At 36.5% G+C, this 16,447-nt stretch overlaps 1 protein-coding gene across 1 annotated transcript; it reads right to left on the bottom strand.

Annotated features, from left to right (window-relative positions):
• Positions 1 to 1,928: 1,928 nt before the first annotated feature.
• Positions 1,929 to 14,205, bottom strand: LOC118814979 (high affinity cGMP-specific 3',5'-cyclic phosphodiesterase 9A). Its single transcript, XM_036580896.1, is given in 20 exon segments — positions 1,929 to 2,020; positions 2,403 to 2,498; positions 3,084 to 3,185; positions 3,187 to 3,213; positions 3,355 to 3,459; positions 3,652 to 3,765; positions 3,875 to 4,031; positions 4,560 to 4,642; positions 6,098 to 6,202; positions 6,294 to 6,380; positions 7,639 to 7,713; positions 7,821 to 7,902; positions 9,007 to 9,094; positions 9,245 to 9,315; positions 9,444 to 9,498; positions 11,158 to 11,198; positions 11,283 to 11,360; positions 11,456 to 11,526; positions 12,645 to 12,844; positions 14,159 to 14,205. Coding segments are annotated over 19 exon segments (1,557 nt in total). The 5' UTR covers positions 12,714 to 12,844; positions 14,159 to 14,205; the 3' UTR covers positions 1,929 to 1,969.
• Between the last annotated feature and the right edge of the window lie 2,242 nt (positions 14,206 to 16,447).

Below are 16,447 nucleotides of genomic sequence, written 5' to 3'. Positions count from 1 at the left end.
TAAGATTTAAATAATAAAACAACATATTAAACTGGTCATACAGCAGAGGGCCAACACATACACTGAAACCTCCAGTAACTTCAATTTAATTTCAGTTTACTCAGAATAGTTTTATTTATTGAAATGTCTCTCTTATCACTCTGCTTTCCATAACAAACTAAAAGCTTTTCTTTTAAATCATCATCTTCAAACAGTGTTTAAGAATAAACGCATGAATTCACTGAGTATTCACTGCCTTCCTGAGTCTTCTCTTACATCTCTTGAGTCTTACTACATCTATGGGATGCGGAGGGAGCCGCCTCCTCAGAGAAGTCTTAATATCTTCTGAGACGTTGGGCTGGAGAAGCTCCACTCTGCTTCAGTAAAAAGGCGCGTGGGAAGCCAGAACAATGCCAGGCTTCACTCCTGGCCACGGGATTTCATTTTAGCCCGAACCTCCTGCAGAACAAGACAAGGGTTAATGTCACATGAGGACGGGGTTGAAGGTTAAGAAGTCATGGGCTGAGAACAGTCAACTTAAAGCCTGTTATGTAACTCAACACGAGGAAACTGCCTGATACATGCCTGGAAATCAGGGCCAGAGTTAAGAGGGCTGATCTCAGATCAGATTCCTCTGGATTTGTGGCGGTTATGTTCACAAATACTGATTCTAGATCAGAGATTCTAGTCCGACTTAGTAGGACGAAGTCAGAGAACAGATCTTCCATTATAACAATGAAAAAAACATAAAATGCAATATACAAACAGCATTAATTATTATTAGTAACGTGGAAAATGTGCTAAATTGAAAAGCAAACCCTTTTTAACACTGATTTGATGTATTTCTTTCAGTATTTGAGCTAGTCGATGTCATCGAAGGGAGTCGTAGGGAAAGCACGTGCTAGCTTTCACCCTCTTAGCCTGGTGGGATCATGTGATTGGGGGGATCTAGGTAGTGGGTGGGAACTGGACATGACTAAATTGTGGACACAACTGCATAAAAAAGTGAATGTATTTCGGAAGTTATAACATTGAACACAGCTACTCAGTGGTGCATACTGCGGGGGGGGCGAGCTAATGTGAGAAGGCTAAAGCTTATGTACAGAAATTTAAATGTTCAAAAGTGTCATTAGTGTTAACAGAATTAAGATCATACAAAATTCAGTAATGAGATTTAATATCTTTCCACTGTACCACTAAAATTTTTAGCATGATCTGCATATTGCAAAAAATTGAGCAAAATAAGCCAATAATGATGAATGTGATGATAACTTTGAAGAAAAAGGAAGGACCATTAATAACTGGCAAACTGGCATAAATCAATAAACAATCTATAAACAAGACTATAAACAAAACAGCAATCTATTCTGGCTTTAAATACTTTCTACTATTTACATGCAAACCCCCAAATATCTTGCATAATTTTAAAAAGTGGAGAGGACATGCCCCCCCATCCCCCCTGAATCTGCACAAGGGCACTGAACTCACAAAAAATCATTTAGTCTATGTAAAATATATATGCTAACCTACATATTCTTTGCATGCACCTTGCACTCTAATTGGGAAGGCACTGCCCTGTAAGGCCCACCCTCAGCGTTGAGCCTGCAGACTACCATTGCACATTTGTAATTCAAAGCTCAAAAGCCATTAAAAGTGTCTTGCCCAACAGCAGTAGATACAGCATTTGACAGTCTGAGCGCCAAACGTGTTCAGTGATTAAATGAGGAATAATCAATAGCTTTGTGCAAAGGTCAGGAGCTGAGCATATCAGAGAGATTAAGAACTGAATTGACAGAAATAGGTTACAAAGGTAGAAATAGGTTACAATATTACGAAAAGTTCAGTGCAGAGAAGTGAAGATCCACATAGGAAAATTATTTCTGATGTCAGTTTGAATCAGATTGTGCTCTAGTTTCACACTGAATGTCAATGTGGTCCTGTCTAGAATTGAAACTTACTTTTTTGTTACCATGGAAGACGGAGGCTAAGTCTATTTCTTCTTTCCTCCTAATGACATGCTCTCCGTTTTCTTCTTCTGGGCCTGGAGACAACGTACAAAGTTAGCCAGCGCTGCTAAAGAGATTAATCCTGGTGCAGATATACAGACTTAATAACTTCCTTGTATTTAATGTATTCTAATGTTTATTATTATTTCTAGAACAGTTCTGTTGGCACAGTCTGACTGTGTTGTTATATATGAATTCTTTATCGCCAAATGCATCTGTGCAAAGCATGCTGGGTATTGTAGTGCGAGAGCACTGATAGACAAAAATACAAAAAAGATACAACTTTATGAATTCTGTCCCAACAGTGAGACTAAGAAATGCAATGCTGCACTACAGAACACAGAAGAAACATATTAAATGCTAATTTTAGCCCCCGAATGTCTGCATCTGTGAGTTGGAGTAAAAATATACTGACACCTCTGACAAGGCATCATCTATCTGCTTCAGTTCTTCGTAGTGGTCCCGAGAATCTCGCAATGGCTGCACCATGATCTCCTCAATCTGAGGGAAGAGCTACACAATAACACAGTAATTTTAACATGATTGATAAAGATCAACATTCAACATTAGACATCAGTTTTGCTATCATGCTAAAATAATGCTCTTTATGGTAAAATGTTGGTTTACAGAGCTCATATTCTACACAAGACATTTGTGTAGTTTTACATACCAAAAATGTCATAATTCATTTTTACACAACCATTTCCCCACCTCCCTTAGAGTGTTGTTTTTGTTACTATGCCTTTAAGACTGATATATGAAAATGACCTCTGTTCTGATTGGCTGCCTTATCTTATGCCACATTCAAAACACAGTCCAAGCTGAAACACTAACTTCATAACTTCAGTGTCAAGACTCAGCTGCTGTAGGCAGAATAGGTGAATATATGTAAATTACTTTTTTATGGCATCACAAAAACAATACAAAACTGTTTGTGCAGCTTAGTTTCCATTTGTTGACTGTATGAACTCTTTTATACCAAAGATTTGTATAAGTTGGTTTTCCAAAAACAATGGTAAAAAAAATAAAACTGGCTTTCCATTATATAGGCCCTTTAACCTTCTAGCGTATGTCCTGCAATTTCTATAACTCAGATACCTTCATGACTGTTTCAAACATGGGGATGAGGACAAACTTGATGAAGCCAATTTGTGCAGTTGGCTTAGTCACTTTGTCCCGGTCCATGAACGGGGCAACAGGGAAGACCTTCTGACTTCTCTCTGTCACTCTAAATCAGTGAAATGTAGAAATACAAAAGAGGTTCTATTTAGAGATTGTTTTTTTCTTTTGCCATTAGCAGTAAGATGTGAGAAAATGTGAAGCTGTTTGAATACATTAAGCCATGTTAAGCTCTAGAATGGCCCATTACCTGCATGAAATACTCCTCCAGCAGACAGTCCACCCACGGCTCGGCCACCTCCGTAGGCCTGACCTCGTTGGAGATGTCGCAGCACTTGATCAAGACCATCTTCAGCTGCAGTGTCATGAGGCCGCAGATATAAAAGAAATAAAAGAGACATAAAGCACTAATGCTATTAAAAACGAACGAAAGCACTATGCAAGTAGCCCAGTGCAAAACATATAGGCGGCTGTAAGTGTTGTTGGAGGATGTAGTTCTTACAATATGGTGCATTCTTTCAAAAACAAGGGCAAAGAGAACACATACGCATTTGACATGCTCCTCGTTGGTGAAGTCAAAGTTGTCCACTTTCTGTCTGAAGGAGTCTAATATCTCTCCATGTCTGGCCATGTCAGTGGCTAAAATGAGAGTAATGATTGCCTGGAACAGACACAAGGCCAATATTGAAGTGTTAGGGCTTTTGTCATCTGAAAGGCTAATGCATTCATTCGTTCTGGACAACTCTAAGGACAGTAGAGAGCTGCAGTACCTGTCGGACCTGTTTGAAGGACTCGGGTTCGATGTTGGCAAAGATGTTGCACTCAGGCATGGCGAGGATTTGGAAGGCCACGGCACAGTGGTGGTTCTCCAAGGGGGAAATGTCGTTATAGCGGACAGCCAGCTCTGTCCGAGCATTAATCTGATACCTGATCACAGAGAAGAAAGTAGGAGGAGAATAATCTAGAAGATGTGAACTGTTGAGGAAACATAAATAGGGTATCAAGAAGTCCTTCACACTTCAGATGGATTTCGTTATCAGTTAAACCAGCTCCCAGTTAGAACTGTAGGCCAGAGCAGAATGGTTTGTCAGAAGCTTGTAGCTGGATACAGTCATGGAAAAAGTTCAAACGACATGTTTTGTAGATTTTCTATGTGAAAATAAGTGAACATATCCTCTACAAAGAACACACTTCTGCACATCTAAATGCTCAATTACTGTTTATTTGCTTTTATTTAATATTATTAGAGGAAAAATCATAAAACGTGGTGTTATGCCACATTTTATGTTTTCCCTAATATGTTAAATTTAGCATATAAATAGAAATTGCACACGAAGAATTGCCATATTTAAGTTTGTTTCCTGTGGAAGATATTTTATTTTCACCTAGAAAGTCAACAAAACTGACGGTCAAACCTGTGCACATGGCTGTATACATGAAAGACAGACTGCTTACGTGTTGTTATATCCTGGATGGTCCAGATCATGGCACACAGCTGCTGTCATTAGAATGCACATGTCTGTCATAGTCAGCTTCTCCTGAGGAGAACAAAAATTAGTTTAGCAAACTGATCTCGGGGGCTCATGGACACAACACAACACAACTATTTTTTAACTATTAGACGTATCTGGTGATAACAAAAGCATGCTGTCATTGTATATGGCTTATTAAAATATGCAGAGAAATTCTGTTGAAGTTATTTACTAGGCTATTAAAAATTTAATGTTAGTAGAACTTCAGTTACTTTGACAAATGGCATATCTGACGCATTTGTGTGTTTTTGTATGTTGTATTTTGTGTTTTGTATGTTGTTTTCTGCTATTTGTTTTATGGATCCTGTGCAACCTGGTGAAGCTGAAGACAATTTCCAGAAATGGAAAATAAAGTTCAGCCAGGACCACTTCATTGGCTATTTTGTTTCCATTTGCAGTAAGTTATATTTAGCGGCATGGCTCTGTTCTGGCAGCAGAAAGGCTAACCACTGGCCAGGATGAGGTTGCAAAGTGGCCTGCAGAGGAAATGGCGAAAATGGGCAGGCTAAAGCAGCTTAAGCAGCGCCTTGATGAATTTAGTCAATCATATACGTAGCAGGCAGTCAGCTGAGCTGATAACAGCTGGTGATTTGAGTTTGGCTTAAGCTTGACTTCGTGATCTGACTGAATTAACACTATGCTCAAATTCTATTCTATTCCACATTTGTCTTTGTAAGTTGAAGAGTAGATTTTTTTCATTTGAATTTGATGAGAAGTTATTGATGTGTGTACAGTCTTGTTTTGTGGAAAGAACAACCACTTTTGACATAGTTGTCACTTTTTTGTATTTTTTCTGCATCAAAACAAGTGGAAACGCCGACTCTGCTGATACAGAATGAAAATGTAATAATCATTTAAAAAGAGTTTAGCAAAACAGCAACAATAACTCTACATCTCATAGGTTTAATATGCAGTTGGTAAATTTGGGTTTACCTCAAAGTGCATCAAGTGGGGCCTTCACAACCTTCACAACCTCATGATGTGAAAAAAAAGTGCCATACTTGCCTTTTCCTTTCTCTCTCTCTCTCCACTGTACACAATTTCATTTTCATTTTTTACTTTTCTGCAATGAAATCTTTTTTGACGGCCGCAGTACATTTTGAAAATAACACCGCAAACAAAGTACCCCGCATCTTTATAACGTTCACTCACAGATGATTTTTGAAGCTCAATTGGGCAGGAAAATCATGCACCTGGCAACTCATGAGTGTCAGGTTGAATAGATTGAGTCCATTATGACAGAAAATAGGTCATTTGTAATAGTGTAGTGTAATAGTGTAATGACAAAAATGAAATGATAATGGTAATCAGGGGAATATTCACATCATGGGAATGGCTTCTAAAAACTAATTTCCCAATGGCAAGTTATGCTCTGGTAAAAATACTGATCTACAGTTGAACAATCATTAAAGAATTGAAATACTGTGAGTAACAGGAATATTAACACACATACAAACACACCTGGAGGTTGCAGAGGTGAATCATTCCATACATCATCTGGCTCACGCAGAAGCAGTGGCGGAAGTTGTGGAATGGGTTCTCACGGTAATTTTCCTGAATCGCCAGCTGTAATTATTCAGCATTAGTACACAACAGTCTTTGGCTCGTGTTACTAAACAGAAGGTGCCGTTTCACACAGAGCTGCTTTGAATCTTACCAGCCATCTTTTCAGTGTGATGGGGTTCATGTTGAACTCCTTAACCAGCCCCAGGTCATGATACATGTACTCCAAACAGCTTAGCATCTACAAACAACAATGTTTAAAGTGATAGTTTAACATAATATCAGCTTTATACAGTTTCCTCCCTTGTTAATAAGTCAAGGGCATATTTGGTGTCTGTAGTTTGTTTCTATGGTTTTGCACTGGAGTTACAAGGTTAATGTAACTACCAGGGTAATACCTCCCCAGTTAGCACTGTTCAAACTACAGGCATATATCAACACATTCTTTCCTCAAACCACGCTGAATTTCTGCATAATTACATGTTTAAGATGTAAACAAAGTAATTGAGAGTGGTTTGATGTGAAATGCTCCATTCCAGAGAAACTTAGTGAGTCAGTGGTGGTGATGGGAACCAGGCGTCTGAAGTGGTGGGCAGCCCTATCCACGGCACCCGGGGAGCAGTTGGGGGTTGGGTGCCTTGCTCAAGGGCACTTCAGTCAGGTATTGTCGGCTCAGGGGATCAAAAGGTCACCATTTGTGAAATTTACCACTACTTTGTCAGTATCAACATTACATTTAAAAACTCAAGAGACACATGTAGGTCCACTGGTCAGTTTGCATAGTGAATAAATTGGCTATATTTGCATTGTAGACATCGTGACTCGTGGTTCCTATCACCACCACTGTAAAGAAATCTTTGTGGCAATTTACTCTATGATGTACCATTAATTAGTTTACTCTCCTCAATGTCTACACTTATTTATTCATTTAACTAGACCAAACTACTATGGTATGGCTTTTGTCTCTAAGGTTATAGATTCATGTAGTATCTCTAGGTATCACCTTGACTTACACCATTTGCATGTGTTGTAAGTTGCTGATGACTAAATGTAAGTATAAATGTTTTGTAAATGTCCATTTTTATAGACAATAGTATGTCATACAGTGTCAGAAACCACATAAGCAAGTCTATTTTAGATTACTAAACAACTCAACACTAGCTAGTGGCTAAATGCTCCATTACTTGTTAGCTACAAGCTACAAGAACCAAACCTGTCTTGGCTGATCAACTACATGTGGGTTAAGGATAAAACTGTATAAACTGGAGTTTTTTTTTATTGAACTGTTGCTTTAAGCAAAATGGCAGAAAGCAACAGTTACAGATCAGAAGTCTGTAATCTCTAATATGAGAACTGATTTTAACATGCAGTTATAACTGTAGACCAGAATAATAATATTGCCTTTAATCTCCTATAACCCCACTATTAGTAACACCACCAACAGAATGAACTCCATATAACCCATAGATATCCATTCACATACATATAATGTGACAAACCTCATTGTGTTCCCAGTGCCATACATCAAAGGTGGGCTTCTTTAGAGCTTCTATAGTCTCCTGGGAAAGTGTGTACTGCGTAGACATTGGAAGAGTGCAAGAAGAGTTTCATCCTATGAATAAAGTCTCTGTTTCATGGCTATTAGAGGTCTTGTACTGAAAGGAAGGCCCTGTTTTATTACCTTTGGATAACTTGGGACATCACGTCTTGGAGAGAGCTTCTTTCCATCGTCTGTGAAATTGTATTTGCAGTTGCAGTTCACCCTGTTCAGAGGAAAATGTAACATTTAAGCTAAAATGGTAAAGTAAAATGAGTACAGTTATGAAGTTCTGTAAGGTGTAAGATAATAACATATAATAATTACAATAATCAGATCTGTATTTGCTAATACTGTTAACACTGTTGGAACACTAGACAACTTGAGACTACTTGCGTTCTAAATGTGTTATGTGCTACTGCTCGTAAGTTTGGAATCATTAATATATATGTATAAACCTAAATGATTACCACATAACACACTTAGAACACAAATATATATTATACACTTATATTTACCTCGTATCTTCAAAATGATAACTTTACAGGAGAAGGAAAAAACATACATTACTTTTAATGTAAGTCAAAGGAACCAGACATTTTTCAAAGTCATTTTGGGTCATTTCTTTTAGTCTATTCATCTTGAAATTTACACACAATATAAAGGACAGTAGGTATTTTCAAATTCTGTCAAAAACAGAAAAACGATACGAAAAATACGAGGTTTTGGTCCGACAGCAGCATTTTTTTTTTTCATGTCCAGTACTGTGTAAAAATCAGAGACCACCCTTCGTTGACTTACTTTGCAAAAGTAAAGTCAAAAGTAAAAAAAAGGCATTAAGTACAAGTTATTAATTTTTCTGGAAACAGCATAAAAAATGGTTTAACAACTAAATATAATATCAGATTTTTCAGTATTTAGTGTGTCAATTCTTCACCTTTATTACTGCTTCTATTTTTCTCAGAAGTCTTGCTTTCAGTTTTTCAAATAAATCTGCAGGGACATTTTCCACACCACCAAAGTTCAGTCTTAGTTTTTGGAAACTTTTTTCACTTATTTTCCTTTGACTCCTTCTTTATGTGAGTGGTATTATCATATCTCATCTACTCAGAAATATCAACCACTGAATAATTTTATTTAAATGGTTTTGACTGAAAATTAAATATATGACTTTTGCACAGTACTGGACAATAATACACAATGTAGATTTAAATGTTATAAATAATTTTTGTCAAATTATCCATCTCAGGATTTTATTAGGAGGGTTTATAATGAGTCAAAGCAGGACTTTCAAATAAGTGCCACAAATGTTTAGCAGGATTTGTGTTACCTTGCTCCGCCTCTAGAGGTCATCTCATCCCTTAGTTTCTTCAGATCATTCTTACATTTCTCAATCTCCACCACTTTCAGCCCCTCCACTGCAAAGGCCAGAAGAACATCACTGGACAGAAAGCTCACAAGCTCTAATTGGAAATATTTTCCAAGTGTGAAAATTCTGAAAATCAGAACATTGTCAGTTTTTTCAGATTTTCAGTTTACATTCAAAACCAAACAGTGCAACAGCTCACGTTCGACTCTCTTCTCCAGCATGGCCAATCTGTTGGTCACCTCAGTCTTCAGCTCGTTTATCCTGAAAGCCCTGAAACAGAGAGGCCCCATGTTCTCTGTGTCAAACTGATAAGACATTTAAATGTGACAGTAACAGGAGGAATCCAACACAAATAATAAAGCCAAGTTCAAAACATGGTACGTGATCAGAAGCCCTACCGACTGAACTGCTCAGCCACTTGTGAGAGAACGTTCTGGAACATGTCTTCTTTCTCTGGAGGGGAAAATGAGATGGTTAATAATTCTCTGGAGTAGTCAAAGATCAGACAAAATCATTTACATTGGTTTCCTATAATATGTATAACTCTATTCTTGACTTAATATAGACCATGTAAGCTAACTACATGTTACAGTTCAGAAAATTAAAGGGAAATTCCATCGATTTTTTAAAATTTCTGTATAAGCCAATCACTGAGATGTAAACAAAGTCATTCAGAGTGGTTTGATGAGAAGTAGTTCATTGTTCAGAAAGTTACAGACACGGATTTCTTTACAGTGGTGGTGATAGGAACCAGAGGTCCCATATGCGACAGTACAAATATAGCCGTTAATTTACTTTACAAAACCCCCAGCAAACCTACTCAAGTTTTTATGTAATGTTAATGATGGTAAATTGTGGTAAATCTGGTAAAATATCTTTTTTTGGGGGGACTACTTTGTCTTAAAACATGTACCTGCATGTACCTGTTTGCCATGAATGGATTTTAAAAAACTAATTTCAGGCCAAACCCGTCTCTTTTTGCAAAACAATGTCAAAGGCATTACCGTTTCATGTAATAGCGTTTACTTTTTTAGAGGTATTAAACGCTTCATTTATCTGGTTCCATATCACATCAAATCACTGTAACTTAACCTCTTATTGACCAGGGTATATTTTGGTTTGTCCATCTGAATTTACATGACGAAATCGTAAGGCAAATTATTCAGTAACTGCATGAAATAACTGTAAATTTTAACTATATATATATATATATAGTTAAATTATATATATATATATATATATATATAATATATATATATATATATATTTGTAAAAGCTCCCCTCAAATTAACAGAACGTGTTTTATGATCATACACATATTGCTATATGCTTACAATTTACTGCTGAAAGCCAAAAATCTTAGACGCTCTTTGTATTATTCTATAACAATAGTTTTTACAGAGCAGATCACTGAAGAGACTCCATCTGTTTATAGTTTATATCCCAGATTTGTGGGAAAATGGGTCGACTTTCAGTAGAAAAAAAAAAGTGTGATTTCAGCTTCTTTTATTATAAGGGTTTAAAATTACATTACCCATCTATTTGACTGGAAAGAAGACAGTTACAGCTCTCATACTGACACCCACCTTTTAAATGTAGCTTATGAAAGGAAGTGCGTTTTCATTTACATCTCAACGATTTAATTATAAAGAAATTTTGAAAAATCAGTGGAATTCCCCTTCAATGTTTGTGTTAGCTAATAGCTAGCGACTCCAACTATTTTTGTGAAACACTATGACGAATTAATTATAGATAATAATCCGCAAAAAATGGCATCAACAGAAGAAGTCCCCAGTTTCTTCTTTGAATTTTCCGCTCCACCTTAAAAGGTGCAGGCGCCACAATGTAACTGCTGCACCATTTAAGGTGGAACGGTCAACGTGAACAAGAGGCTTTGTACAAGTTATACAATAATACTAAAGTAGCATCAAGCAGGTAAGCGTCGGGGTGTAACAGCTGCGCAATTTAAGGTGGAGCGGAAAAGTCAAATAAGTGGTTGACGAAAAAGAAGCTAAAATTAGCTGCGTCCAAGTTAACCTAGCTAGGTTAACTCAGCTAGCATAATAAACAATACTGAATTAGCATGAAAGCACAATAAGGAGTTTTGTTTACCTCCTCCCTGACCGGAGTGGGGGACTACCTTATACAGGTTACTGTGAACAGAAAAACACTAATATTAGAGTTACTTCAAGCAAACTACGCTCAACATGACGAAGTTAGTGATGAAGAAGGATTACTTGGGGGAGTTCGTAGGCATGGTGGGGTCGATGGATATGAGCGCTCCTTCTGTGTCCACCAGAAGTATCGCTGAGTTTCTGCACAGGACAGAAAACGGAACATTTAGAAAGGGGCTAAATGGAAAATTACATTACAGATGAGTGTAGAACAGCTAATAATGGAGATTATTGACCTGGCAATGTTGGACGATGTGCAGAGGAGCTCTTTAATGTCACACGGACTGCAGTGGCGACTGAAAATGACCTGAGGATGACAGGACAGCAGACATCTTCAGAGCCACCACAGCTCTGTCTCTCTAAGCTGTGGAGCCCTCGTCATTCTGAAACACACTTCGCCATCATTTTTATTGTGCCCACTTCTTTTAAAAGTAAGGCAAATACATTTTAATATCACAGTGTTAATCTGTCTCTTTAGGTTAACTGTGTATTTATTTTATTTGACTTAATAATGAAGAGAATATTCTGGAAAATGAAGAATTGTGCCAGACACAGCTACCTTTCCTACTGAAAACCAAAGAAAATACTAGGATTGAAGGAACTGGCAAAAAAACTTGGGAATAACCAAAGACAAGGCGTGAAAGACTTAAAAATGGCTTGAAAAATGAAGAACTGTACCAGATACAACTATTTTACCCTTCTGAAAACCAAAGAAAAGTTGTGAAAGACTTAAGAATAACTTGAAAAATGAAGAATTGTACCAGATACAATAATTTTTCCATCTGAAAACCAAAGAAAAGATGTGAAAGACATCAGAATAACTTGAAAAATTAAGAATTATACCAGATACAACTATTTTTCCTTCTGAAAACTAAGGAATTACTTAAATGTTTAAAGGAACTTTAATTACTTTCTTTACTAACTCCAGGAAAAGCTACAATTTACATGAAAATATAAGTTTTGACACCGTTGATTTGTTTCTCCTTTCAGATATGTAATAAAGACGGCCCACTGAGAGCCTAAAGGATCCGGTGAGTCATTCGGCTGCTCTCTGCAGGTGGCATGGCTACTTGTAAATGCCACAGACACCTGTGACCTGCAATGATCCTTTGACTGTTTTTAACACCATCAGAACACAGAAGCACCACAATGGGGATTGAAGATGCTGCTTTGTGACTATTAATACATACAGCATGTGATGTCATCAACATTTGACCCAGACGGAGCCTCCACTCTAAGCCTGCTTGGTTATGTACAGGAGGACATGTGGTTGTAAGTACTTTATGGACAGTGAAACATTTACATAGGGGCATTAGAACACTGCTCTTTCTCTGCAGAGAGATATGAGTGATGACAGATGGTCATAACACCAGCAGGGCCTCCGCTCACAGCTGTAAAGAACATTAGTCCTTCAAAGACACTCACCCTCTGAACTTTACCATCTACGTCCAGGTAGACAGTTTTAGGGGCGTAGGACGAGGAGCTCGAGCCCATTATGACCTTCGTCTGAATCTGCTGCGGGGCTTCAGCACGAGATACAGATACCTGTCCTTCTGAAAGGATTGGACTGAAAGACTTGAGGATAACTTGAAGAAGATTTGCACCAAATACAACCACCTTTAATTCTGAAAAAACAAAGAAAAGACAAAGATTTGAGAATGCCTGAGAAATTATGAACTGTACTCTCTTAAAAGAGATGGTTGTTCAAGGGTTCTTCAGTAAAGGGAATGGTTCTATTTAGAACCATGTTTTTACAGAACCATTTCATGCTCACATGGTTCTTTGCTTGGTACATAGCACCAAAAGGGGTTCTTCTATTATTACAACCTTTCATATTAACAATAGAAGAATCTGTTTTGTTGCTATACAGAACTATTTTCTTCAATCTGAAGAACGATTTCACCATGCAAAGAACCATTTATGCATCATAAAATGAAAAGAACCATTCCCTTTACTAAAGAACCATCTTTTTTTAGCATGTACCAATTACAGCTTCCTTTTTGTCATTCTGACAAATGAAATTACTTGAAAAGTTAAATAAACTTCAAAAATCCAAGAAGAACCTCTAAAAACAAAGAAGAGACTTGAAAAGTTCACAAAACTGGCAAAGAACTTAAGGATAACCGAAGAAAACCATCTAAGAATAATTGGAAATGACTTCGGAAATTAAGAAATGTACCACATACAGCTGTCTTTCTTTCAGAAAAAGACTTGAAAAGTTGATAAGAGTCTGAAAAAACTAGAGAATAACCAAAGAAAAATCTTGCAAGAGATAAAAATGACTAGGAAAAAAACTAGGAACTGAACGAAAACTGGCTACATTTCCTTCGGGAAACACCACAAGACCTAGGAATAACATAAATAGCACATTAAGAACAGTTGGCTGCCAGATACAGCTACTTGTCCTTCTCAAAGGACAAGAAATGATTTGAATAGACTTTCTAAAACAGTTTAGTGTAACCAAAGGAAATGCTTGAAAATGTAAGAACTGTACCAGATACAGCGAATTGTCCTTCTGAAAACCAGTGAAATTAGTGGAGAACTTACAAGAACTTCAAGATAGTCAAAGAAAGACTTGGAAGACTTGGAATAACATGAACAATTAAGAATAGTCCCAGATACAGATAGCTTTCTTTCCGAAAACAAATCTGGACACCTAATCTTTCTTCTTACGAACAAAAATAGGCTTAAAAAGGTTACAAGAAATTTAACAAAAGAAAACATAAGGATTAAAAATCTTGAGGAAAACATGAAAACACTTGCATCTCATACTGTTCATTTTCTTCTTCAAAAAAACAAAACTAAAGGCATTTGAAAAAATTGGATAACCAAAGACTTAAAAGACTGAAGAGCTGCACTCAGAAGACACCTGTGACTGTAAAAGCTTCTAAGGTAACACAGTGGAAAGGTCAAACGTCGGACGGTCGCGCTGTACTGACCTCAGGAGAAGCTGCAGGATGAGGAGATGTTACTGCAGTGGCAGGTGACCCACATGTGTGTGTGCCATCCACCTTCCTGAGGCTTTAAAGCCAGAGATGATGAGGGAAGTGAGCAGCAGCAGGTTTGGGAGGAGCCTCATCTCCAGTGCTTAAATATCCCTCCTCCTCCTGCTCAGACACTGCAAAGAAACTGATTCAGTAAAAAAGCAAGACTGAAGCTTCATCACATCTGCTTTCTAACTGAAATACATTCACTATTTGCCGCTCTTGATGATGATGAAGAGTGACATATAGTACTGTGCAAAAGACCTTCATTAATTAATGTCCAGTCAAAACGGCCATTGAGTTATTCATTTTTAAGGAGATATTTCTGAGAAAATTTATTATAAGATAATCCACTTTTATAACGAAAAGGAAAGTCAAAGGAAAAAACAGAAGTTTCCAAAACTGGAGTTCAAAAAATGACTAAAAGATTCAGAGAATGTGACTCCTAACAACCACCTGGAAGATTTGATAGACCATGAACAAACTGTCCCCATCAGATAAACAACACTCATTAAGTAGAAAATGCAACCAACTTCTAAGACCGAACATTGGAGCTGTGGAAAAATATCCAAATTTCTTTGAAAAACCGAAAGCAAGACTACTGAAAAGAATGGAAGCTGTAATAAAGGCAAAGAGTGAACATAAATACTGAGAAATTATATTTTGTTGTTGAGGCTCTTGTGTAATTATCTGTTAAAGACACAATTGTGTGTACAGATATAATTAAGATACAAATAAAAATATAAATAAGATACATAGATATAACTGCAACACCACTGGTCAAATATTTTGTTGCAAAAAGTGAAAATAAGTTCACACATCCTTTAAATTTTTATTTATTTGGTAAAAAATAAAATATAAAATGTGCCATAACTTTTGCATTTTATGTTTTATTCTTCCCTCAATTATGTAAAATAATCATGCATTAAAAATGTGCAGAATTGTTTTCTCTGTAGAGGAGGTGTAACTTATTTTCACTTAGAAAATGAACAAAATATGTCACTTGACCAGGGGTGCTCAGACTTTTACATCATACTGTGTATGTTTCCATATGCGGAAAAATGAAAGTTGTACTCTGACAGCAAAAGAAATAAAAAGGGTTAACTATAACGGTATTCTAAGTGTGTATATATATATATATACATACATTTACATATATATATATATATATACATTTACATATATATATATATACATACATTAAATATAAATATATATTTTAATTTTTCAATAAAGTTTTATTCTCACAACTACATCTGTCAGTTATCTTTATTGGCAGTTTGAGTCTGGCTATGTGCATTTTAGACTGCAGAAAAATGGAAATGGAGAAAAAGGCTGTATCCTTCATCATACCTGCTGTATTACTGAAAAGCTCGCAGTGTAAACCTCTATTCAGTCACTTTGCTGGATTTATTAGACTGATATTAAATTTATAATACTATTTTAAATATTATTATTTGTATTTTATCTTGCTTTTATGGTTTGCCTCATGTTTGTGTTACTAACCTTTATTATTTATTATTTTCTACTCATTTTTATATAGTTAGCCTTTGAATGATCTGTCTTGAGCTGCGTTTTGATTTTAATGTCATGTAAAGCTCTTCATTGTAGACCTATTTTTACATAAATGAAGTTTATGATGAAGTAATCATCATCATAATCTTTATGGCCATTTGAAGTCAATGTGAATCAGAAATCAACACATTTTCTGTCCATACAGTGATGTATTTCTGAGTGAAATGAGGGGAGGGTCTCTTAGCTTGCTGAGCATTTTCGCTTAATGATTGGTGGGATTGGTGGGAGGGGGAGATGAAACATGATATTACTGGTTAATATTTTCCCCACCCACTGGTCCACAGTGATGCAATCAGGATGTATAAGTGGTGTAAAGAAGTCATTACATTTTGATTCAAGAATACAAGAAATCAAGAATTTTATCTTTTGAGTGGTACAATATGATGAATGTAAAGAAATGCAAAAAAAAAGCAAAAATATGATATTCATGATATGATGATTGCAAAAAAGGCAATTTCAGTTTTATTTTCAGCTTGATTTCAAGCTGACCTTGAGTCTTAGCAAGCCTATACTTTAGTTCATAAAAAAGGAAAACTGGAGCCTCCTGAGGTCATTCATGAACAGAACAACCAGCAGCCTTCAGCTACTATCAGAAGTGAAAAGACAAAAGAACGTAACACAAGTTTACTGAAAAGCACCATTTCAAGTTTATTGACAAGTGTTTGTTTG

The sequence above is a fragment of the Colossoma macropomum genome, unplaced genomic scaffold, assembly GCF_904425465.1.
Source record: "Colossoma macropomum unplaced genomic scaffold, Colossoma_macropomum, whole genome shotgun sequence".
Lineage (NCBI taxonomy): Eukaryota > Metazoa > Chordata > Actinopteri > Characiformes > Serrasalmidae > Colossoma > Colossoma macropomum.
Note: the sequence above shows the minus strand (reverse complement) of the source record. Positions and strands in the feature narration are given on the sequence as shown.